Below are 25,814 nucleotides of genomic sequence, written 5' to 3'. Positions count from 1 at the left end.
TCAGGGGGTACACGCTTACTTTGTGTACCATGTGTATGGCAAGCTCAAGGAGCCCTAGCTAATATGGTATTTGCTTATACAACTTTACACATCGGTACCATATTTCTCTAACACATTAATTACACAGCTATCTGATCATTTGACAGAGAAACCAACATCTTTTTACTACGTCAGTGACACATGTTTACGCAATTACGCAGGTGGATAACTTCACACTTACGAAATTGTATTTTGTCTGTACTTTGTGAACTGGTCATACATTTTCGGTACCATTGTGATACTATGAGAGCTTTGAATGACATAATTGGGTATGAGATCATGATTTTTAAAGTACGGTTGAGGTAGATGACACTTTTGACGTGAGCAGAGAATTTTTTTTAGGTTTTGCAATTATTGGATGAAGCTACGACGATTTTGAGATTTGGCTGAGGTTTTATGATGTTATGATGACGATGTGTATTACGCTGTTGCGGTATGTTTATGATCAATAAGCTGATGCTATATGAGTTATTTGATTATGCTACTTATCTGTTATGATGGAATATTGAAGAAGTGTCGACGAATAAGGTAAGAAATAATGAGTAGAGATTAGGGACTCTGGTTTGTGAAAAAGGTTGTTGGAAACCAAGAATCGTACGTTAAGAGTTATGAAATATATGTAAATGCGTGATTGTATTACAATGCCGACGAAAATTTTTGGACACTGTTATATCAATAGGATTTTGTTCTACTGATGTGTAACGCAAATTCTTGAACTGTGATTTTTTTTATATGAGACTGCCACTGTAGCGGAAACTGGTGTCGTAAATATTTCGATAAGACAGTTAAGTGACCACCTGCACATAATGCGTCGTGGGCACCCAGCTGCGCGACAGCCACCTGACAAAAAGAAAGCCATTAGTGTGTGCCTTTCAGAGACACAGGTAAAAAAAAAGAGGCCATTATCCTCGCTATTTACATTCATTCCTTTGTAGAAAGCCTAATGAAACGATGATAAACATTACAAAGCTATTGTCTTGCTAGTTGAGAGAAATGCCATATGGACTGCTTTATATATTTATTTTCTCATTTTGTTTAATATCTAGTTTCTATCTGCACTGCAGCATTGGTTAAAATACAATTTAATAGATGTACTAATGTAGTTATTTTATGCCTACAGATGCAGTAAATAATAACTTTACGATGTACTTAAAAAAACGAAGGAGCACAAAAAGACTTCCCTTCACAGGAACTGCATACATAATTTTCTTTTCAAGTACTTGGTAATTCTTATGGTAGAATAAGTTGTGGTGCACCACTTTAATTATATAGACATTAAGATGTGAATCGACATCTCCCTTTTCTGCATTGTTGTCTTTACTGTAATATTTTTTCTGCTTGAGCTTTGTCATGTTTAGTTATAAGCTGTTGCATTTGCTTCTACTGTGTGCCATGCATAGTGCTACTGAATTTCCCTTTGTATTACTCTGTTAAGCCAGTTTTACTACGGATTTATTTTTCTTGTTTGCTGTGCATTGCCTTATATTAGTTTTAATATTGCTGCTTCTTTGACAACTTCCATTTTATTTCATTGTTGTTTGTATACATTGTTTTGCGCTGCTGCATTGCCTCGTCCCTTAGTTTAGCATCTGAGGTCAGTAGCTTTAAGTTAGCTTAAGAGGGGGTAGCCTATATAAGAAACTAACTATGATGAATTGAAAGAAAAGCATTGAGAAGCTATAAGAAAATGTTTTGGCCAAAAAAGTAGTGTACAGTGGAGGAAAACTATTTTTGAAAGAGGATGTGAACAGAATACAGAAAGCAGGTTTAGATAGGACTTTTTGGGAATAATGATGAACTAAGGGAGATATCTATGCTAAATACTGCAGTAAAACAAACCCTGTCCTTTCCTTTCGTATTATCCCTCTATGTGTTTATGTACCCTTGTGTATTTGTCCTTTTTCCTGTCTTTATGTGTTTAGCTAATAAGATTTATGTTGTAGAATTTTTCAAATACTATGTTATTTTCCTTGTAAATATGTTCAGACATTATTTATTGTGTTTTGTTTTAATGCTCATTTGTGAAGTTGATGTTTCAAAAGTTATTCTGATCTTTTATGTATGTACTTATGTTGTAATTTTTGTAACGCTGATGTATTTGCTATTTCGATTCTTTTGTAAAGCCTGTACTACTGCAAATGTTTTCTGTATTGTTATGTTCTTTAAAGATGTATTTTGTACCTTTGTTATTGTATTCTTATGTTATAAAATTGTAATTGACACCAGTTGATCAAATTAAGTAATTTGTAAGTTACATTTCACTGCACACGTTTCTGTTGGTCATAGTATATGGACAATATGTGAGAAGTAGGACTGTTAGTGTTTGCATGTGTGTTAATAATTCAGTAAGGGACTGGATAACAGCACTGATAGTTCTATGGACAAATAAATAAAACAAAACTTTGTGAGTACACAAGTGGTGGTTTATGGACTTGCTATATTCTCGGCAAGACTCTTCGATGGTGATTGTGCACCTGCACAGTCGCAACAGATGGCTACTGGCCATCTCTACAAGGACTTCAGTAGGTCTGCATCTTTGATGGCCCACGAATACCATTACTTCTACAAGGACTACAGTGGGTCTACACCTTTGATGACCCACCAATACCATTATTTCTACAAGGTCTACAGTGAGTCTGCATCTCTGGTGGTCCACCAATACCGTAATCTCTACCTGGACTACAGTGGGTCTGCTCTGTGATGACCTACCTACCAATAGTCTTCAACTTCGACTGACTCTTCTGTGGGTTTGCTCTGTTGTGGCCCATTACCTGTCAGCATGTCAAGAGTCAGCACTGTCTTAACGTTGGAAGGACAACACTATTTCATCAAGACTGCATGGAAATCCACTACTTTCATGTGCATCTTCTTTTACTGCTCAGACATTGAGCAAACACACTGCTATTTTACTGTGATAAACGATCAGGACTGTCTTTATGGACTGTGAGAAAATTTTAGCTTTTGACCAACATTGTATCAATAAGTGTGTGCATTTGATATCTTTGTTATAGTAATTATGAAAAATTTTATCAAATCATTATTGGCCACTGCCCAAAACAATTTGTAAAAATTTTTTGTGGGGAGCATGGGGGCTATGTAAGTAGGCTGTTTACATTTTCTTATTGGTAACGCCACGTAGCACTCTGTTTGAAAAATCACTGGCTGTGCCGTGTGCAGTCTGTGGCTGGTTTGCATTGTTGTCTGCCATTGTAGCGTTGGGCAGCTGGATGTGAACAGTGTGTAGCGTTGCGCAGTTGGAGGTGAGCAGCCAGCAGTGGTGGACGTGGGGAGAGAGATGGCGGTGTTTTGAAATTTGTAAGAATTGGTGTCACGAACTGATATATATATTATGACTATTAAGGTAATACATTGTTTGTTCTCTATTAAAATCTTTCATTTGCCAACTATGCCTATCAGTAGTTAGTGCCTTCAGTAGTTTGAATCTTTTATTAAGCTGGCAGTAGTGGCGCTCGCTGTATTGCAGTAGCTTGAGTAACGAAGATTTTTGTGAGGTAAGTGATTTGTGAAACGTATAGGTTAATGTTAGTCAGGGCCATTCTTTCGTAGGGATTTTGGAAGTCAGATTGCGTTGCGCTAAAAATATTGTGTGTCAGTTTAAGCACAGTCTTGTATAAATTTTTCTAAGGGGACGTTTCAGATTTAACAGTGGAATAACGTTGTGTGGAGTGACGAATCACGATATACAATGTGGCGACCCGATGGCAGGGTGTGCGTATGGCGAATGCCGGGTGAACGTCATCTGTCAGCGTGTGTAGTGCCAACAGTAAGATTCGGAGGCGGTGGTGTTATGGTGTGGTCGTGTTTTTCATGGAGGGGTCTTGCACGCCTTGTTATTTCGCATGGCACTATCACAGCACATGCCTACACTGATGTTTTAGGAACCTTCTTGCTTCACTGTTGAAGAGCAATTCGGGGATGGTGATTGCATCTTTCAAAATGATCGAGCACCTGTCCATAATGCACGGCTTATGGCGGAGTGGTTACACGACAATGTTCGCCCCTGTTAGCTGAGTGGCCAATGGGTACGGGTGCGATTCCTGGCTGGGGCAGGAGATTTTCTCTTCTTAGGGACTGGGTGTCGTGTTGTCCTCTTCATCATTTCATCCCCATCTCCGATGGACAAGTCGCCCTCAGTGACCGAACTTCCCCAAATGGGAGAGTCCCGGCCCACAATTCCGTACACTCATTTCCATTTTTACAGCCGGCCATGGTGATCTAGCGGTTCTCGGCGCTCAGTTCGGAGCCGCGCGACTGCTACGGTCGCAGGTTCGAACCCTGCCTCGGGCATGGATGTGTGTGATCTCCTTAGGTTAGTTAGGTTTACGTAGTTCTAAGTTCTAGGGGACTGATGACCATTGATGTTAAGTCCCATAGTGCTCAGAGCCATTTTTCCATTTTTACACATCAATAACATCCCTGCACAGCATTTTAGCCAGTGGCTATGTAAACACAGATGACCGATACTTCTCTTTAAAACAACCTCAGACCCTCACACCACTTCACACACAACACACAATGGACAACTGCACTTTCATCAAGCTAGTTTAATGGCAGGGAGACATCCTGACCAAAAGGTTGAAAGCAACGAGGTCAGTTGAGCTAGAATGAAACATAAAAGAGGTTGGTGGGCAAGATACATATGTGCGTGCTACTAGCCCCAAGACAAGTGTACTTCAAAGGTGTTCTACGTTGGAACTCATTCAGAATATGACTACGTCCGTCCATATGAAGTTTTTGACTTCAAAGAGCTTTCCTGTCATATCCCTGAACAATAACCACACCTCCTGGGACATTCTTTATTCTAGTGTTTATTCACATTGCAGAGAAACATTTCTCCTCTCTGATGCCATTAGCTGCATGTGTCTTATGAGAATCAGCAATCATATCCTTCATAGCTCACCAACAGTAATTGACTCCGTGTACTAGGCGAACCAGTTTTTTTCTATGTCCTAGTGGAATTGCCATAATGGCAGGAATCCCTGTTGTTGTTCGTAATGTGGCGCAGACATTAGGTGAAACACAGTAACTACGAACAATTGAGAAGTGACTCATTGAATTCAGAGATCTTGCAGACTGAAAGCAGCCACCTTAGAGACGCTGGCGACACTGACCTTGGCTCCTGCGCCGAGCAGCACTCTGCAGAAGGCTCCCCCAAGCACTCCTCCAGCTCCAGTCACCAGGGCCACTTTTCCTGTGGGATCCATCCTGAAATGCAAACACAACTCTTCAGAAGCCCCTCTGTTTGCAGCTAGTGTGTAGATTTAATTATCAATTCATTCTAGAGAAGCTGCACGTTCAACAATGGTATCTGTTCTTTTGGGAACAGATATTACCGTCATATATAGTTAAAATATGGCTACCCGGCCATTGACCTTCTTCTGCGAACACACACACTATGCCCCAGCTCGTACGGGATTTGGTAGATTAATCTGCGACGAGTAATGAGTGCGATGGGCAAACGTGTATTAGGAGCATTATGAATGTAGTGGTGTGGACACGTTGGGAATGTGGGTCTCACGGGGAGCGTGCAAGGGATAAGTCACTGCAGGCGCACTATCCTCTGTGCCTTCAGTGGCTCAGTCGGATAGAGCATCTGCCATGTAAGCAGGAGATCCCAGGGTCGAGTCCTGGTCGGGCACACATTTTCAACATGTCCCCAATGATGTATATCAAAGCGTGTGTGCACCTAGGGTGTCGATTTAATTATCATTCCATCTGTTCATAGTCTGGAATTCATGTGGATGCCAGAATATCAGCAGGCTGGTCTCGTTACTGTCTTAGAAAAACTCAAGTTTTATGAAATTGATGACTTTACACACAAATGGTTTGAATCGTATTTAACAAAACAGAATGCAAAAAGTCATACTAAATAAAGTTGGAAGGTTAGAAAATTTCAGTGACTGAGGAGGAATCACAAAGGGAGCCACAAGGTTCAATTTTGGGTCCACTCCTATTCCTTATATACTGATGAGTCAAAACATTGTGACCACTGATCACCACGAGGTTGAATGCCTCCTGGTGGTGTTGCAGGAACATATTGAAGTAAGGAAAGAATGTAAGTGGAAGAGAGACGAATGGGCAGCCACTATAGAGAAGATAAGGGCCAGAAACGTTGAGGAAACCCATTGATATAAGCAGTTTTGACAAAGGGCACATTGTTGTGGCGCTGTGGCTGGAAACAAGAGTCAATGAAACGGCAAAGCTGGTCACCTGTTGGCATACTACTGATGTGAGTATCTATGGAAACTGGTTGAAGGATGGTGAAATAACGAGTAGCCTGTATGGTATTGGACGACCATGTCTCATCACGAAAGCCAGATGTCGGAGGATCCCCCACTGTGTAATCCAGGATAGGCAGCGATCTGTGGCAGATATGACGACAGAATGCAATGCTGGTGCAGGCACAAGTGTTTCGGAGCACGGCGTTCAAACGCCATTGTTGGACATGGAGCTTCACATCAAATGACACACGCGTGTTCCTGTGTTAACCCAACGACATGGCCAGTTATGATTGCCCACTGCAGTCAGTTATGATTGCGGTGGGCAGAGCATCTCTGAGTTTTTACTCTGGATTAATAGAAACGTTCTGCCTATCGAATGAATCGCATTTCTTGTTACACCAAGTCGATCGTCGGCTCATTACACGCCAGCATGAAGGCAAATAGCTGCTCGAAACATGCATCACCTCACAGATGCGGGATGGTTGGGCAGAATTATGCTATGGGCTACACTGAGTTGGGCTTCCGTGTGATCTGAGATGGTAATCAAATGCATCATGACAGCAATGAATTACGTGGACACTATTGTAGGCCACCTGCATTGCTTCATGTTTGAAGTCTTCCCCTACGGCAATGGCATCCACCAGCAGGATGTCCATGTTGCAAGGTCAGAATCATACTACAGTGGCTTGAGGAGCAATATAGCGAACTTACATCGATGTCTTGGCCAGCAAATGTCCCTGATCTGTTCCTATTGGAACACATATCTGGCACAAGCTGTGTGCCCATAAACTACCATCCTGTAATTTGCGTGAGTTACTTGAGCTGTGCAGAGACATCTGGTCCCACATACTTCTGGGACCCAGTCGTGGACTGGTAGAATGTATTCCAAGCAGAATATCTGTTGTACTGTGTTTGAAAAGTGGAACATGCTATTAAACAGGTGGTCATAATATTCTGGCACATTAGTGTAGATGTGAATGACGTACTAGTTAATATTCAACAAGCAGAATTAATAGATTTTGCAGACAGTATTAGTGTTATAACAAATCCCATTACTAAGAAAGTAGTAGAATAAAATGTCAGTGATTTTTTTCATAGGATTATTAACTGATTCCGTAATTCTGAGAAAAAACATTATATCCGGTTCTGTACAACAAATTGAGTCATACAAACAGCTGATGTAGCACATGAACACAGGTCAGTAAATATGACAGAAATTTTTGCGTGTATGTATTGATAAAAATTTGAACAGAATCAAACATATTAGTGAGTTCCTCAAACAATTAAGTTAGCTACTTTTGCCTGTCATATAATTGCTTGCCTTGGATTCAAATCAACCTCCAGACATATAGTGGTTATTTCCACTTATAAACGTCGCATGGCATAACTTTCTGGGGTAACTTGTAAGGTGTTCGGATTTTATGGACCTTACATGAGCTTGATCCATAATGACAGGACGATACAGTATGAGATCCTCAGAAAATAATAATTATATTATATCAGCAAAAGGCAATTGCAGTTAATCTCATGTACCGAAAAGTAACAGAACAGTCTCTACCAATATGGACAATGGCATGGAACAAACAAGTTAAAGCGAAACGCGTGGTGGTTAATGATATCGTAAAACTCCCATTTAGCAAGATAACGGTGAGCTTCAGCGCAGAAAGGGATAAGGCCAGAACAATACATTATTCCTTTTAACGCAAATAAAGCCGGACCGAGTGTAAGTGGCTGCACGTCATTAACAGGGCTAGGCTGCGACCCAGCAAGAAAAATAAAAATGTATTCACATCCAGCGAAACGGCGATTGGCCGAAGCCATACTGCGCGAGGCAGACGCGACACGGTGGGATCCCCATTATATAAAAGTATTTTGTGACCGTAAGGATCTATCTCTCTCTCTCGTCTTACGCCGGACCACACAAGTGTGTTGAAATAAGTGAGGGCGTTGAGAGCTTTGCTTTCTGCAAAGTGAGGACAATATGCTTCACGTATCGTGGCGACAGATAGAAAAGTGGTAGTTAATTATTCCTTCGGGAATTTTTGTGGACAAAGAAATTGTGCACATCACTCCAACCCATAGCGAGTGTGCAATAGCCATTATTTCGACTAGGAAAAGATTAACCTTCTACGGAACGCAGACTCAGTGAATTCAGTCAAGGCCAGAGTAGGGAATTAGCGTTTCAGATCCAGCGCAGAGACAACGCATTTGCAGATGCCGCTTGGTAAAGTACCATCGCGCATTAGGCCATGGTAAATGTTGAGTCTAGATTTTGCTCACTCCAGCTTGTGTACGCTTTGACCACTGAATAACAAAAACTATGATACTAACCTACCCTCACATTGAGTACATGAGAGGTCTTTCATTGGTTCAAAAAGTAAATTTATTTTCCACCAACTCAGTGCATTGACCAGTTATGACAGCACAGATTTCAATGAGCTGATGAGGATTTTTAATAATCGTTCTTTCCTGTGATAAAAATTTTTCATGTGTAGAGATAACGATTTTAATAATCGTCATTTCAATATGCCCAAGAATTAAATATTTTGTTATTGAGTGTCAAAAGTAATTGTACATGATTGTTGTGTATCACTTGACCCTTAAAAGCAACAGTTGATAAATTAAATGTAGAATCAAAAAAGAAATTTACCACTCAGAAAGTATTGATTACACAAATGCGAGCAGTAAATGGTGTTCAGCTGTCGTCGTGAAGTAGGTACCTTTTCAAGCAGCTGGGCATTTTAAATGCTCTGTCCCAAAACATATTTTCACATTTTCACTTGTGAAATGCGTCATAGTTTATTCATCATAATTTGAGAACAGAGACCTCAAATTACTATTGTACAGGGATAAATTACCTTTATTACCTATTATTAAAACTTTCAGTAACTAGGAAAGAGGTTCAGTTTGCAGCAACAAAAAATGTATGACCATGTGCCTATTAAGATGTAATGTCTCACAGGCAGTAAAGCAAGTTTTATATCTAAGCTAAAATCATTTTCCCTGGACAATTCCTTCTATTCCATGGAAGAATTTCTATTTGCGAGGGTGAATCAAATGAAAACCTTAAATATTCTTTTTAAATATTATTTATTGTGCAGAAGTGGTACAAAGCTGTATCACTTTTCAACATAATCTTTCCCACGCTCAATGCAAGTCCTCCAGCGCTTACAAAGTGAAGAAATTCCTTTAGAAAAAAATTCTTTTGGTAGTCCGTGCAACCACTCATGCACCACGTAGCGTACCTCTTCATCAGAATGGAACTTATTTCCTCACATTGCATCTTTGAGTGGTCCAAACATATGGAAATCAGTTGGGGCGAGGTCTGGTGAGTAAAGTGGATGAGGAAGACACTCGTTTCCGGTTAGTGGAAGTGAACCCAGGTTTCGTCCCCAGTAACGATTCTTACAAGGAAGCCATCACCTTCCCGTTCGAAGCGCCGAAGACGTTCTTCACAAGCATCAATACGTCGTTCTCTCATTTCAGGAGTCAGCTGCCATGGCACCCATCTTGCAGACACTTTGTGAAACTGGAATGCATCATGCACAGTGTGGTGTGCTGGCCCATGACTAATCTGTAAACATGCTGCAATGTCATTCAGTGTCGCTACATGGGTTTCCTTCACTATGGCTTCAACAGCTGCAATGCTCTGTGGAGTCACAACTCGTTGTGCCTGACCTGGACGAGGAAAACCTTCCACTGAAGTCACACCATTTGCGAACTTCCTACTCCATTCGTAGACTTTCTGCTGTGACAAACATGCATCACCGTACTGAACCTTCATTCGTTGTCGAATTTCAATAGGTTTCACACCTTCACTACGCAAAAACCGAATAACAGAACGCTGTTCTTCCCTGCTGCAAGACGCAAGTGGGGCGGCCATCTTTATATTGATACTGCGACGGTATGTGTGTGTCTGCACTGTGCTGCCACCTACAGGTCATTCTGCACCAATTTGTAGCGCAACGGCGCGAAATTTCGATTTGTTATTAGAAATTTAAGGTTTTCATTTGACTCACCCTCTTAAAAACTGGAAGCCTCAAAAAAATAGATCTCGGTTTTAAGTGTAGTCGTGTGTGTAGGACCACAAGGTAATGCCAGGTAGTAAAGGGTACAGCAATCACTTGCAGTGATGTTTATTGCGTTTCTAGATTTCGATCACTGAGTGGCCATCATCAGGGCTGAAAAACATGTCAAGAAATCGTTACAATAAGGTAACATGCATGCCTTACTAAATCAGCAGTTGCATAAGTTTTAAATGTAAGTCAGTCATAAAATACATATGAGTAAATGAAAGGTTAAACGTTAAAACCACTTGTGTATACACATAGTCCCAACTGGACATTAATGTCAAAGGTTGCGTTCACACTGAAGCCTCTATTTACAGTTACAGCAAGCTGGGTTCAGTGCACATCATACCACTTTACAGCGCCGTCCTTTCATATAAGATACGTTGACGGCATGTATTAACTTTATTTTTCCTTCATAATACGTATGTTTTATCATTTTATTTATTTTATGCTTTTTAAAAACTTGTGTACTTAAAACAAATACGGTGGTTGCAACTAAAAACAGAAACTAACGTTTTACAGTTATACTAGTGTTAACTGTGTGAACTAGAAGTTGGTTTCAGTTACTGCTGCATATTTTACAATGGAACATAATTTACAAATAAAAAACATTGCTCTCAGTGTGAACTGAACCTCTGATATGAACAGTGCAGCTGGGGCTACATGCATATACCAGTGGTTTTAATGGTTTAACTTACTTTTACTGGCATTTATTATATGACTGACTTACATTTAAAGCTTATGCAGCTGTACATTTAATAAGGCATGCCACGTTATCTTATTGTAACTGGCTCTTCATATGCTTTTTAGTACTGAAGATGGCAACATAGTGACAGAAATGTAGACATCCAATATGCATCATTGCGAATGACTGCTGTACCCTTACTAGTTTAAATGAATATAGTAGCTGTGCAGATCGTTTCCCAGCGGAATCAAACCTGATAAAAGATTGTTGTTGTTGTTGTGGTCTTCAGTCCTGAGACTGGTTTGATGCAGCTCTCCATGCTACCCTATCCTGTGCAAGCCTCTTCATCTCGCAGTACCTACTGCAACCCACATCCTTCTGAATTTGCTTAGTGTATTCATCTCTTGGCCTCCCTCTACGATTTTTACCTTCCAATGCTACATTTGTGATCCCTTGATGGCTCAGAACATGTCCTACTAACCGGTCCCTTCTTTTTGTCAAGTTGTGCTATATACTCTTCTCCCCAATTCTATTCAATACTTCATAATAAGTTATGTGATCTACCCATCTAAACTTCAGCGTTCTTCTGTCGCACCACATTTCGAAAGCTTCTATTCTCTTCTTGCCCAAACTATTTATCGTCCATGTTTCACTTCCATACATGGCTACACTCCATACAAATACTTTCAGAAACGACTTCCTGACACTTTAATCTATACTCGATGTTAACAAATTTCTCTTCTTCAGAAACGCTTTCCTTGCCATTGCCAGTCTACATTTTATATCTTCTCTACTTCGATCATCATCATTTACTTTGCTCCCTCAACGTTTTTATTTCTTCTCCATTAACTTTAATACCTACACCGAATTTGCCTTTTGTTTCCTTTACTGCTTGCTCAATATACAGATTGAATAACATTGGGGACAGGCTACAACCCTTTGTCACTCCCTTCTCAACCGCTGCTTCCCTTTCATATCCCTAGACTCTTATAACTGCCATCTGGTTTCAGTACAAATAATAAATAGCCTTTCGCTCCCTGTATTTTACCCCTGCCACTTTCAGAATTTGAAAGAGAGTATTCCAGTCAACATTGTCAAAAGCTTTCTCTAAGTCGTAAAATGCTAGAAATGTAGGTTTGGCTTTCCGTAATCTATTTTCTAAGATAAGTCGTAGGGTCAGTATTGCCTCACGTGTTCCAACATTTCTACAGAATCCAAACTTATCTTCCCCGAGGCCGGCTTCTACCAGTTGTTCCATTTGTCTGTAAAAAATTCGTTAGTATTTTGCAGCTGTGAATTACTAAACTGATAGTTCTGTAATTTTCACATCTGTCAACGCCTGCTTTCTTTGGGATTGGAATTATTATATTCTTCTTGAAGTCTGAGGCTATTTCACCTGTCTCATACATCTTGCTCACCAGATGGTAGAGTTTTGTGAGGACTGGCCCTCCCAAGGCCATCAGTAGTTCTAATGGAATGTTGTCTATTCCCGAGGCCTTGTTTCGGCTCAGGTCTTTCAGTGCTCTGTCAAACTCTTCATGCAGTATCGTATAAAAGATAATGTGTTCATTATTGGTAACACCAGCTGATTTGTTCCATGTCACTTCGATGAAAGAACCGTTCAAATTGTCTACGGAACAAGTATCTGACTAACCAGTCAGCGAGAAGGACAGGGTGACTTCCATCAATACAGGGGCACCCAAGATCTCACCTTCGCTCTTTGAATGTGGCCACTCGGAAATGTCTACAGGAAAACGAAACCTTCCGTGCTCTGTCTATACCTACATTGTTACTCCGCAAGCACCTTACGGCACGTGGTGGAGGGTACACTGTACCACTACAACTCATTTCCTTTCCTGTTGCAAATACAACGAGGGAAAAACAACTGTCTGTATGCCTAGGCATGAGCCCTAATTTCTCGTATCTGATGTTCGTGGGCCTTACGCGCAATGTATGTTGGTCGCAACAGAACCGTTCTGCGGTCAGCTTCAAATGCCGGTTGTCTAAATCTTCTCAATAGCTTTCTTTGAGAAGAATGTCGCCTTCCCCTCCAGGAATTCCCGTTTGAATTCCTGAAGTATCTCCGCAACACTTACATGCTGTTCGATCTTATCAGTAACAAATCTAGCAGCCCACGTCTGAATTGCTTCGATGTCTTCCTTTAATCTGACCTGGTACGGATCCCAAACACTCGAACAGTACTCATGATCGCACTAGTGTCCTACATGCGGTCTCCTTTACAGATGAACCACACTTTCCTAGACTTCTCCCAGCAAACCGAAGTCGACCATTCGCCTTGTGAGCGTGTGGGGTTGATCTGTTATTCTGTTATTCTGGGCAACGGATTAATCTGAGATGTACCCTTTGCCCTGAGGCTCCTGCAAGATGCAATTTCCACCCCCACACTACTACAGAAGTCAGACAGACGCTCCTAACGCTCTAAAGAGAAATGCCTGAAAAACTTTCAGCAATGAATATCTTTTGGAGTCGTCCACTGTAAGAAAATGACATAAAATTTATTACGTAACTAGTGGGATGCTTGGGTACTGGAATAGTGCTACTTAGTGTAAAAAAAACACGTAACTAACGAAAATTATTATTTATTTTGCAAAAATTCTGAGAAATCACAATGGCACTTTTACTTATGAATTGAACAAGTTATATCCTGGTTCTTTTCGGAAGTTACCTCTCAAGGATAGGATTCGCTAATGAAATTTCTATACAAAGTTTAAGATGGTTGTTGACTTGACAGAATGGCTGAGAGCTGCGCCTACTCAACTTGAATAGTTATCCTTTAGAATGTTGCTAGGTACGGTCGAGGCTGTTGTGTGTGAAATGAGTGAAGTGTACTGTTGTGGAGGAAATATGGGGCTCGCAATAGCTGTAGCACACAATACTGTAAGCTGTGATGACTGCTGTCTGCGCCACTCGCTTCTGACAAATTTTCTCTCGTTCTATCTGGATTGACCTTCGCCAATCAAACTTTCCCTATGCTTTAATGAAGTCAAGGTTCCTATTTGCCCCTAGTCTAACTATTAGTGTGGTACACCGGTCAAATAACCAGTCCACCGCGATGCCACTGAAAATTCGCTCACAGGTGATTAACTATAGCTCTGTCCGTTCACACCGCACAATAACTGTGTCGGCCACCAACGCTTAATCGCAAGGACTCAATATAGAGTAGCACTTCGATTCGCTCTCGAGAGAGGTGCTCTCCCAGTGAAGTACTGAGGAGAGACTTGTTCTTCGCTCCAAGAGCGACAACAGAACGGTGCCTCTCCACGCCAGACGTGAAGGGGTATATCTTTCGGTCTCTTCCATTATTCCTTCAGCTCAAGGCTTCAGAAATATCGTCTGCCAATCAGCATTGGCATAGTCTAACTATTAGCGTGGTACACCGGTCAAATAACCAGTCCACCGTGATGCCACTCAAAATTCGCTCACAGGTGATTAACTATAGCTCTGTCCGTTCACACCGCACAATAACTGTGTCGGCCACCAACGCTTAATCGCAAGGACTCAATATAGAGTAGCACTTCGATTCGCTCTCGAGAGAGGTGCTCTCCCAGTGAAGTACTGAGGAGAGACTTGTTCCTTGCTCCAAGAGCGACAACAGAACGGTGCCTCTCCACGCCAGACGTGAAGGGGTATATCTTTCGGTCTCTTCCATTATTCCTTCAGCTCAAGGCTTCAGAAGTATCGTCTGCCAATCAGCATTGCTCTTCTAAAACGGAAGAATAACGTTTCGTTTAAGGCGACCAATCCAGAAACCTGTAGCTTTGGCGTTTGCTGTCTCCCTGTGAAAATCTCTGAAACTGCATGCTATGTGTAAAGAATGCATAGGCTGGCCGCTTCCACACAATGTAGCGGAATTTGCTTTTAAGCCGAACACAGGGTTGTTCCCCCCCTTTCACTCTGGCCCACACTGTCCGCTATACAGGCGGTCACCGGCCGACATAGGCTGGCTCGTCCTCTGAAGGGTACGGCGTCCCGTTGTGTGGTTTCTCTCCCAAACTAAAAGCTACTGTGACCGTCATGTCTGGAATGTACGTGTGTACGCCAGCCTCGAGTATTTCAACCACAGTGCGCTTACTTGTTAATTACATATCGTTTACATGAATTCATACAACACTGACTTTATCTTATCGAGTGTGGGTTCGAATGAAGCGTCTTGACGTGCGGAATGTGATTGTGAAGGCGGAATATGTAACCAATGAAGGTCAGGAGACCACGACGTCTTACAGCCTTTCCTGTTAAATCCCCATATGCTCGTCTCAATTCACATCGCTTTGAAACGTTACATCCAGGTATTCAAATGATGTGACTGTGTCAAGCAGGACTAATGCGTTATCCGAACATTATGGGTTTGTTTTTCCTGCTCATTCCCATTAACCTACATTTTCCCACATTTAGAGCTAGCTGCCATTTATTACATCACCTAGAAATTTTGTCTACATCGTCTTGTATCCTCTTACAGTCACTCAACTTCGACACCTTACTGCATACCACAACATGATCAGCAAAAAACCGCAGATTGGTGCCCACCCTGCCCGCCAAATCATTTATGTGTACAGAGAACAACAGCGATCCCTGTCACACTTTCCTGGGGCACTCCTGACGATACCCTTGTCTCACGTGAACATTCGCCATCGAAGACATACTGTGTTCTATAAATGAAGAAGTCTTCGAGCCACTCACATACTTGTGAACTTCTTTGATATGCTCGTACTTTCTTTAACAGTCTGCAATGGGCACCGTATCAAACTCTTCTCGGAAATCTAGAGATATGGAATCTGCCTGTTGTCCTTTGTGAGGTAACGGACGAGTTGTGGCACTCTTAAAATATTCAAAGATCGGAGTTGGCGTAGCCGCGACAGTGGGAAAACGTTGTGTGGAGTGATAAATCACGGTACACAAAGTGGCGATCCGATGGCAGGGTGTGGGCATGGGGCATGCCCAGTGAACGCCATCTGCCAGCGTGTGTAGTGCCAACAGTAAAATTTGGAGGTGGTGGTGTTATGATTTGGCCGTGTTTTTCATGGAGGGGGCTTGCACCCCTTGTTGTTTTGCGTGGCACTATCAGAGCACAGGCCTACATTGATGTTTTAAGCACCTTCTTGCTTTCCACAGTTGAAGAGCAATTGGGGAATGCCGATTGCATCTTTCAACACGATCGAGCAGCTGTTCATAATTCACAGCCTGTGGCGGAGTGGTTACGCGACAGTAACATCCCTGTAATGGTCTGGCCTGCACAGAGTCCTGACCTGAAGCCTACAGAACACCTTTGGGATGTTTTGGAACGTCAACTTAGTGCCAGGCCTCACCGACCAACATCGATATCTCTCCTCAATGCAGTACTCTGTGAAGAATGGGCTGCCATCCCCCAAGAAACCTTCCAGCACCTGACTAAATGTATGCCTGAGACTGTGGAAGCTGCCATCAAGGCTACGGGTGGGCCAACACCATACTGAATTCCAGCATTACCTATGGAGGACGCCACGAACTTTTTCAGCCAGGTGTCCTGATACTTCTGATCACACAATGTAATATCGATAGATGTTACCAATTTTTATTTCAGATTACTCCTGAGGGGCTACACTGCATATTTCAAACTCGCAGGCCAATGACCAAACCATAATAACGGGCGCCATTTTGTTCTGTTTTTGGTATTCAGATGTAAAATAAAGTTCAAAGTATTATCAATCACAATCCCCAAACAGATCCTTCGTGTGTCTTTTAATTGTCTCAAAAAATTCGAATCTATGCCTATTATTTGTTCATTTGAATGAGAATCTGATCTTAAGCAGAATGACCACATAAAACAAATAGTAGCAAAAGAAGATGCCAGACTGAGATTCAGAGGAAGAATTTGAAGGAAATATAACTCATCCACGAAGGAAGTAGCTTAAAAGGCCCTTGTCCGACCGTTTCTTGAGTACTGTCCGTCAATCGGCGGTACTTACCAGGTAGGATTCCCGCGTGGAGTGGCCGTGCGGTTTGAGGCGCCATGTCACGGATTGCGCTTCCCCTCCCAACGGAAGGTTTAAGTCCTCCCTCGGGCATAGGTGTGTGTGTTGTTCTTAGCATAAGTTAGGTTAGTTTAAATAAGTTTAAGTAGTGTGTAAGTCTAGGCACCGATGACCTCAGCAGTTGGGTTCCTTAGGAATTCACGCACACACCAGGTAGGATTGATGGAGAAATTCCAACGAAGAGCAGTGTGTTTCGCCATAGGGTCACTTAGATGGCGCAATAGCGTTACCAAATGCTCAACAAACTCCAGTGGCAGAAGCTACAAGATAGGCATTGTGCATCTCGGAGAGGTTGAGTATCAAAATTTCGACAGAGCGCTTTCCGGGCAATAGTCGGACAACATATACTACTGGCCATTACAATTGCTACACCACGAAGATGACGTGCTACAGAAGCAAAATTTAACCGACAGGAAGAAGAAGCTGTGACATGCAAATGATTAGCTTTTCAGAGCATTCACACAAGGTTGGCGCCGGTGGACACCTACAACGTGCTGACATGAGGAAAGTTTCCAACCGATTTCTCATACACAAACACCAGTTGACCGGAGTTGCCTGGTAAAACGTTTTGTGATGCCTCGTGTAAGGAGGAGAAATGCGTACCATCACGTTTCCGACTTTGATAAAGGTCGGATTGTAGCCTATCGCGATTGCGGTTTATCGTATCGCGACATTGCTGCTCGGGTTGGTCGAGATCCACTGACTGTTAGCAGAATATGGAATCGGTGGGTCAGGAGGGTAATTCGGAACGCCGTGCTGGATCCCAACGGCCTGGTATCACTACCAGTTGAAACGACTGGCATCTTATCCGCATGGCTGTAACGGATCGTCCAGCCACGTCTCGATCCCATAGTCAACAGATGGGGACGTTTGCAGGACAACAACCATCTGCACGAACAGTTCGACGACGTTTGCAGCAGCATGGACTATCAACTCGGAGACCATGGCTGCGGTTACCCTTGACGCTGCATCACAGACAGGAGCGCCTGCGATGATGTACTCAACGACGAACCTGCGTGCAGGAATCGCAAAACGTCATTTTTTCGGATGAATCCAGGTTCTGTTTACAGCGTCATGATGGTCGCATCCGTGTTTGGCGACATCGCGGTGAACGCACATTGGAATCGTGTATTCGTCATCGCGATACTGGCGTATCACCCGGCGTGATGGTATTGGTTACACTTCTCGGTCACCTCTTGTTCGCACTGGCGGCACTTTGAGCAGTGGACGTTATATTTCAGATGTGTTACGACGCGTGGCTCTACCCTTCATTCGATCCCTGCGAAACCCTACATTTCAGCAGGATAATGCACGATCGCATGTTGCAGGTCCTGTACGGGCCCTGGCCAGCACATTCTCCAGTTCTCTCATCAATTGAAAACATGCGTTCAATGGTGGCCGAGCAACTGGCTCGTCACAATACGCCATTCACTACTCTCGATGAACGCCATCCAAGCTCTGTTTGACTCAATGCCCAGGAGTATCAAGGCCGTTATTACGGCGAGAGGTGGTTGTTCTGGGTACTGATTTCTCAAGACCTATGCACCCAAATTGCATGAAAATGTAATCTCATGTCAGTTGCATTATAATATATTTGTCCAATGAATACCTGCTCATCACCTGCATTTCATCTTGGTGTAGCAATTGTGTTGACCAGTAGTGTAATACTTCCTCACCGCATACACGTCGCGAAGTGATAACGAGGAGAAAATTCGGGATAGTAGAGCTAATACAGAGGCTTACCGACAGCCATTATATCCACGCGACGTTCGCGAGTGGGACCACGAGCACCCCCCACCACACACCATCAGGTGGCGTACGGAGTATTGATGCAGATGTATCACTAGCAGCAGCCACACGGTACCAACACCACCTCAGCATCAGGATACCGTCCACAGTCGCCGTTAAGAAAAACCAAATTGGACATTCGACAAGACATCGTACAGTTATTGAAATATACAAAATTAAATCATCATGACTTCTGAACGGTTTGCGTTAGGATGTTCAAACTGTCTGGTTCAAATGGAGCAAATGGCCCTGAGCACTATGGGACTTAGCAGCTATGGTCATCAGTCCCCTAGAACTTAGAACTACTTAAACCTAACTAACCTAAGGACATCACACAACAGCCAGTCATCACGAGGGAGAGGAAAATCCCTGACCCCGCCGGGAATCGAACCCGGGAACCCGGGCGCGGGACTGCCTGGTTCGCCACGGGCATCGTAGGAATTAGTATGGTTTGGTTTGGCGACGAAGCCCACTTTCAATGGATGGGTTAGTCAATAGGCAAAATTGGCGCATTTGGGGCACTGAGAAACCGCATTTAGCGATCGAGAAGTCTCTTCACCCTCAACGGGTGACTGTGTAGTGCGCAATGTCCAGTCAGGAAGTGCCTCCTCAACTCTGGTGCTCCCACTCATTTCTGTACTGCTTCCGGATCGTCATCGGCTATTGACCTTTCCTTTTGCTCTCCAGCACTCGCGGATTCTGCTCTGTGGGAGGCTGCAGCTGACCTCCATTCTAGTGACCACTTCCCCCTCTGGATTCGCCTCCTGGATGAGGCTGTGGCATTACCAGTGCCGCCCCGGTGGCACCTTTGCAGAGCTGACTGGACACTTTTCAGCCAACTGGCTGTTTTGGAACACTGTGCCAGCGTCCACGAATGGGTAGACCATGTTGCAGCCGTGATCTCTCATGCTGCTGAATTGTCAATCCCACGATCATCCGGTCATCCCAAGAGGCGTCCTGCCCCTTGGTGGACCACTGAGTGCCACTCAGCAATCCGCGCCCGCCGTGCAGCACTGCGCTGCTTCAAGTGCCGTCCCTCAGCTGACAATCTTGCGGCCTTTCGGGTGGCAAGGGCCAGAGCGCGGCGAGTGATTAAAGAGAGCAAACGACGGTCATGGCAATCGTTCTTGAATTCCATCTCTCGCTCCACTAGTTCTACGAAAGTATGGGAAGCCATCAGGAGGATTTCCGGAAAACTCAGCCAGCTACCTGTCACGGCATTGCTGCATCAGGGATGTAGGGATGTCTCCTCACGGCGCCGAGAGACATTGCCCAGACACTGGCCATGCATTTTGCGGAATCTACCGCCACTATTAACTGTGATCCAGATTTCTGCCGCTACCGCACTGCCGTCGAAAGGGGTCACTTGGACTTCCGGTCTCTAAATTCTGAACCCTATAACTGCCCCTTCACAATGTGGGAACTGGATTCTGCGCTGTCTGTGGCTCATGATACTGCGCCTGGTCATGATCAAATCCGGTACAGCATGCTGCGGCACCTGTCGCTGCCATCCAAGGAAGTTCTCCTGAACTGTTTCAATATGATATGGTTATCTGGCACGTACCCTGACTCGTGGAGGGAGGCAATTTTGATTCCCCTCCTCAAACCAGGGAAGGACCGAACGCATCCCAGTAGTTATCGGAGTATTGCCTTGACGAGCTGTGTTGGGAAGACGTTGGAACGCATGGTCAACCGCCGCCTGGTTTGGCTGCTCGAGACCAGGCAGCTCCTTAGCCCCTCTCAGTGTGGCTTTCGGAGATGTCGTTCCACTATAGACAACTTGACCCTGCTTGAGGCCGCCATCCAGCAGGCCTTTCTACGTAACCAGCATTGTCTAGGGGTCTTCTTCGACATTAATAAGGCGTATGACACTACTTGGCGCCGCCTTATCCTCAATCAACTCCATGAGTGGGGCTTTCGTGGCCGTCTCCCCATCTTCATTCGGTCCTTTCTTTCTCACCGCCTCTTTCGGTATCGGGTTGGTAATGTGCTATCGGATTTGTACGTGCAGGAGAATGGTGTTCCTCAGGGCAGCGTTTTAAGTGTCACCCTCTTTGCCGTTGCTATTAACAGTATCACGTCCACTATCCGGAGTCCTGCCCAATGCTCCTTGTTTGTGGACGATTTTGCTGTTTTCTGTTCTTCCTCCAGTCTTGTCAGTGCTAATCGGCAGTTACAGCTTACGATAAAGCGCTTAGAGGCATGGACTGCAAAGACGGGTTTTACCTTTTCTGCAGACAAATCTGTGTGTGTTCATTTTAATCGTTCTCGGCGTCTTTTTACCTCCCCTGAATTGCGTCTGAGGGACACCGTTCTTCCTTTTAGAGACACTGTGAGGTTCCTGGGCCTCACTTTTGATTCCAAGTTGTCGTGGTTGCCTCACCTTAAAGACCTCAAGGTGCGGGCCCTGAAGGCACTGAATATTTTGAAGTGTCTGAGCCATCGGTCCTGGGGAGCAGATCGGGCGCGTCTGCTGCAGTTTTATAGGGCTTTCGTCCGATCGCGTCTTGACTATGCTTGCACCGTGTATGGGTCAGCAAGGCCTTCGTATCTGAAGATCCTTGACGCAGTACACCATGAGGGTATCAGGCTGGCCACTGGTGCCTTCCGTACGTCCCATCCCCAGCCTGTGTGCTGAGGCAGGGGAACCGCCGCTCGCCATCCGGCGGAAACTCCTCATGGTGCGACGGGTGTGTCATTTCCTTGCCTGTCCTACCTCCCCTGCGTACCCTACCGTTGCCCGACCGCCTATGGAACGTCTCTTTTCCAGTCGTCCCAGGGCAACAAAACCATTTGGGATTCGTGCCAAGCATTTGCTTGAGTCCCTTGGTGTGGAGCGTGTGGCCCCCCAACGACAAGGTTTTACTCGCCTGCCTCCCTGGTTGCTCCAGAGGCCCAGCATCCTTTTAGACTTGTCGGAGAACCGGAGGAACTGCACTCCGGCGTTTGTTTTTACCTCCTTATTTTACGATATTTTAAACCAGCATCCGGACCATGTACCTGTATTCACAGATGGCTCTAAACAGGGGGACACTGTTGGTTGTGCTGTTGTTTTCCCTGATCGAGTCGTCAAGTTACGGCTTCCTGCGGTGTTTACCATCCTCGATGCCGAATTGTTTGCAATATTGCGGGCATTGGAGCAGATGAGATGTGTTCCCAGTATTAAGTTCCTCATCTGTTCTGACTCCCTGAGTGCCCTTCAGACCATTCAACACTTGTACCCAGCGGATACGGTCGTCCAGAACATCCATGATGCCCTACTCCACCTGCAACGGCAGGGGAAGGAGGTTTCTTTCTGCTGGGTGCCGGGGCACGTGGGTATTAGGGGAAACGAACTGGCGGATGTGGCTGCCAAAGATACATGTTCCCTCCCTCACGTTGTTGAATGTGCCGTCCCCCTCCATGCTGTAACCTCCCTTTTGCGTTTTCGTGTTATGCATCAATGGGAAGAGGAGTGGTTGGCAGTTTCTGACAATAAGCTGCGTCTGGTAAAGGCCACTACGCGACCATGGCGTACGTCCTACCAGTCATACAGGCGGGATGAGGTTCTCCTCACTCGCCTCCGCATTGGACACAGTCCCTTCACGCATGGTTTTTTACTCCGGCGGGAGGACCCCCCAATCTGCAGTGCTTGTGGCGTCCAGATTACTGTCCGCCACATTTTACATGACTGTCTTTTATTCTCTGACCAGAGGGCGGTGGTTTCCTTGCCACCGGATTTGCCCTCTATTTTGCAAGACGACGCAGCGACTGTGGTTAAGGTTTTACGGTTTTGTGTCCTGTCCAATCTGTTGCCTCGGATTTTAGGGAGAAGGTTTTAATGTGCTGCTGGGTGACTGGCTCACCCAGTTTTTAGGTAAGAGGTCCGCCAGTCACGATTACCTCCTTGTTTCACTTCGGTATCTGTTCTCTTTTCCTTGTGTTTCCTTTCCTTTTTTAGTGTGTTTCTTCTCCTCTTGTTTTGCCTCTGTATGTGCGCATTTGGAACTGCGTCAGGCCTGTGTCTTTTAGCCGTTCTCCTTGTTCGGCGTCCGTCTTCGTCCCTTCACCGCCTGTGTTCCTGTTTCTATGCGCTTGGGCGCTGATGACCACGCTGTTTAGCGCCCGTAAACCTCAAACACACACATACACACACACGAAGTAACCAGTGCGACATTCCTTGATAGCATGGTGATTGCCGAACGGTACGTGAAGGTTTTGGTAGATGAGTTCATGCTCATTATCCAGAGTGCGCCTGATTTCGACAATATTTGGTTCATGCTAGGCGGAGCTCGACCCGATAGAAGTAGATGAGTGTTTGATATCCCGGAGGTTCACTGTGGGGATCGCAGTCTAGCTCTGGGGTACCCAAGAGGCCACAGGCATGGGCCTCGATTGACCGCCACATTCTCCAGATCTGAACACATGCGACTCATTTTTGTGGTGCTATATTATAGACAAGGTATACAGCAATAACCCCAAAACCACTACTGAACTGAAAACAGCCATACGGGAGATCAAGCACAGCATCGATGTTCTGACACCTCAGCGGCTCATGCAGAATTTCGCTATTCGTCTGCGCCACATCATCGCCAATGATGCATCAATATCGAACATGTCATAACCTAAATCCGAATATCTGTAGTGACGTTTACATGTTGAATAAAGTGTGTGCACGCCGTAGTTTGTAACTCTATCATAATTTACGTTTTTTTTCATATACTTCATTAATTTCACCCTGTAGTTGCTGTCCACTGAATTCTGGACTAGACCAGAGTTGATGACAGATCAGTGCAACTGAACACTGATTTATTGTAACGCACCTTCTTCATGCTGCAGCTGAGTAATAGGAAGTTTCAATAAACAAATTGTTGCTACTTTGTGTCGCCATCGTTTTGCCGTAAGTGTCGCCTAGTCCTGTTTAGGCTGTAGTGAGGCTGTATAGTTGCAAGGTGCAAGCGGTCTATCTCATAAAAGCTACTACTGTTGATTGTAGGAGGATCTGTATCTTCCGCATTTATTGTTCTGGCACAGAAACCGCCGTTCCTTATCTTCTTCAAGGACGTGGTTTTTTTTATTCAAAAAGAATAATGATGGACAAACATTTTTAATGGAATGCACAGAGCAAGAACGACGTTTTGTGTATAATGCACTTGCTGGGTCCTGAGTCGTGCTCGGTAGCTCAGGATCCCGTTATATATATATATATATATATATATATATATATATATATATATATATATATAACTCCTGGAAATGGAAAAAAAGAACACATTGACACCGGTGTGTCAGACCCACCATACTTGCTCCGGACACTGCGAGAGGGCTGTACAAGCAATGATCACACGCACGGCACAGCGGACACACCAGGAACCGCGGTGTTGGCCGTCGAATGGCGCTAGCTGCGCAGCATTTGTGCACCGCCGCCGTCAGTGTCAGCCAGTTTGCCGTGGCATACGGAGCTCCATCGCAGTCTTTTAACACTGGTAGCATGCCGCGACAGCGTGGACGTGAACCGTATGTGCAGTTGACGGACTTTGAGCGAGGGCGTATAGTGGGCATGCGGGAGGCCGGGTGGACGTACCGCCGAATTGCTCAACACGTGGGGCGTGAGGTCTCCACAGTACATCGCTGTTGTCGCCAGTGGTCGGCGGAAGGTGCACGTACCCGTCGACCTGGGACCGGACCGCAGCGACGCACGGATGCACGCCAAGACCGTAGGATCCTACGCAGTGCCGTAGGAGACCGCACCGCCACTTCCCAGCAAATTAGGGACACTGTTGCTCCTGGGGTATCGGCGAGGACCATTCGCAACCGTCTCCAAGAAGCTGGGCTACGGTCCCGCACACCGTTAGGCCGTCTTCCGCTCACGCCCCAACATCGTGCAGCCCGCCTCCAGTGGTGTCGCGACAGGCGTGAAGGGAGCGACGAATGAAGACGTGTCGTCTTCAGCGATGAGAGTCGCTTCTGCCTTGGTGCCAATGATGGTCGTATGCGTGTTTGGCACCGTGCAGGTGAGCGCCACAATCAGGACTGCATACGACCGAGGCACACAGGGCCAACACCCGACATCATGGTGTGGGGAGCGATCTCCTACACTGGCCGTACACCTCTGGTGATCGTCGAGGGGACACTGAATAGTGCACTGTACATCCAAACCGTCATCGAACCCATCGTTCTACCATTCCTAGACCGGCAAGGGAACTTGCTGTTCCAAGAGGACAATGCACGTCCGCATGTATCCCGTGCCACCCAACGTGCTGTAGAAGGTGTAAGTCAACTACCCTGGCCAGCAAGATCTCCGGATCTGTCCCCCATTGAGCAGGTTTGGGACTGGATGAAGTGTCGTCTCACGCGGTCTGCACGTCCAGCACGAACGCTGGTCCAACTGAGGCGCCAGGTGGAAATGGCATGGCAAGCCGTTCCACAGGACTACATCCAGCATCTCTACGATCGTCTCCATGGGAGAATAGCAGCCTGCATTGCTGCGAAAGGTGGATATACACTGTACTAGTGCCGACATTGTGCATGCTCTGTTGCCTGTGTCTATGTTCCTGTGGTTCTGTCAGTGTGATCATGTGATGTATCTGACCCCAGGAATGTGTCAATAAAGTTTCCCCTTCCTGGGACAATGAATTCACCGTGTTCTTATTTCAATATATATATATATATATATATATATATATATATAAAGATGGTTCAAATGGCTCTGAGCACTATGGGACTTAATAGCTATGGTCATCAGTCCCCTAGAACTACTTAAACCTAACTAACCTAAGGACATCACACAACACCCAGTCTTCACGAGGCAGAGAAAATCCCTGACCCTGCCTGGAATCGAACCTGGGAACCCGGGGGAGAGAAGCGAGAACGCTACCGCACGACCACGAGCTGCGGAAAAAATAATAGTATTTGATCCAGTAAAGTTCTCTTGCTCCTATCCTTCCATGGCTCTGAGAGGACGGAAATGGGACATCGAGCC

General features: G+C 44.8%; 1 protein-coding gene across 1 annotated transcript in view; it reads right to left on the bottom strand.

Moving 5' to 3' along the window:
• The window catches only part of LOC126291803 (15-hydroxyprostaglandin dehydrogenase [NAD(+)]-like), a 111,458-nt gene that overhangs the window by 79,667 nt on the left and 5,977 nt on the right, over positions 1-25,814 (bottom strand). Inside the window, exon 2 of the mRNA XM_049985499.1 lies at positions 5,172-5,265. Within this exon, the coding sequence (XP_049841456.1) occupies positions 5,172-5,264 (93 nt within the window). The 5' untranslated portion in view covers position 5,265. The remainder of the gene's footprint in view (positions 1-5,171; positions 5,266-25,814) is intronic.

This window comes from Schistocerca gregaria, chromosome 9 (assembly GCF_023897955.1).
Source record: "Schistocerca gregaria isolate iqSchGreg1 chromosome 9, iqSchGreg1.2, whole genome shotgun sequence".
In the NCBI taxonomy this organism is placed as follows: domain Eukaryota; kingdom Metazoa; phylum Arthropoda; class Insecta; order Orthoptera; family Acrididae; genus Schistocerca; species Schistocerca gregaria.
Note: the sequence above shows the minus strand (reverse complement) of the source record. Positions and strands in the feature narration are given on the sequence as shown.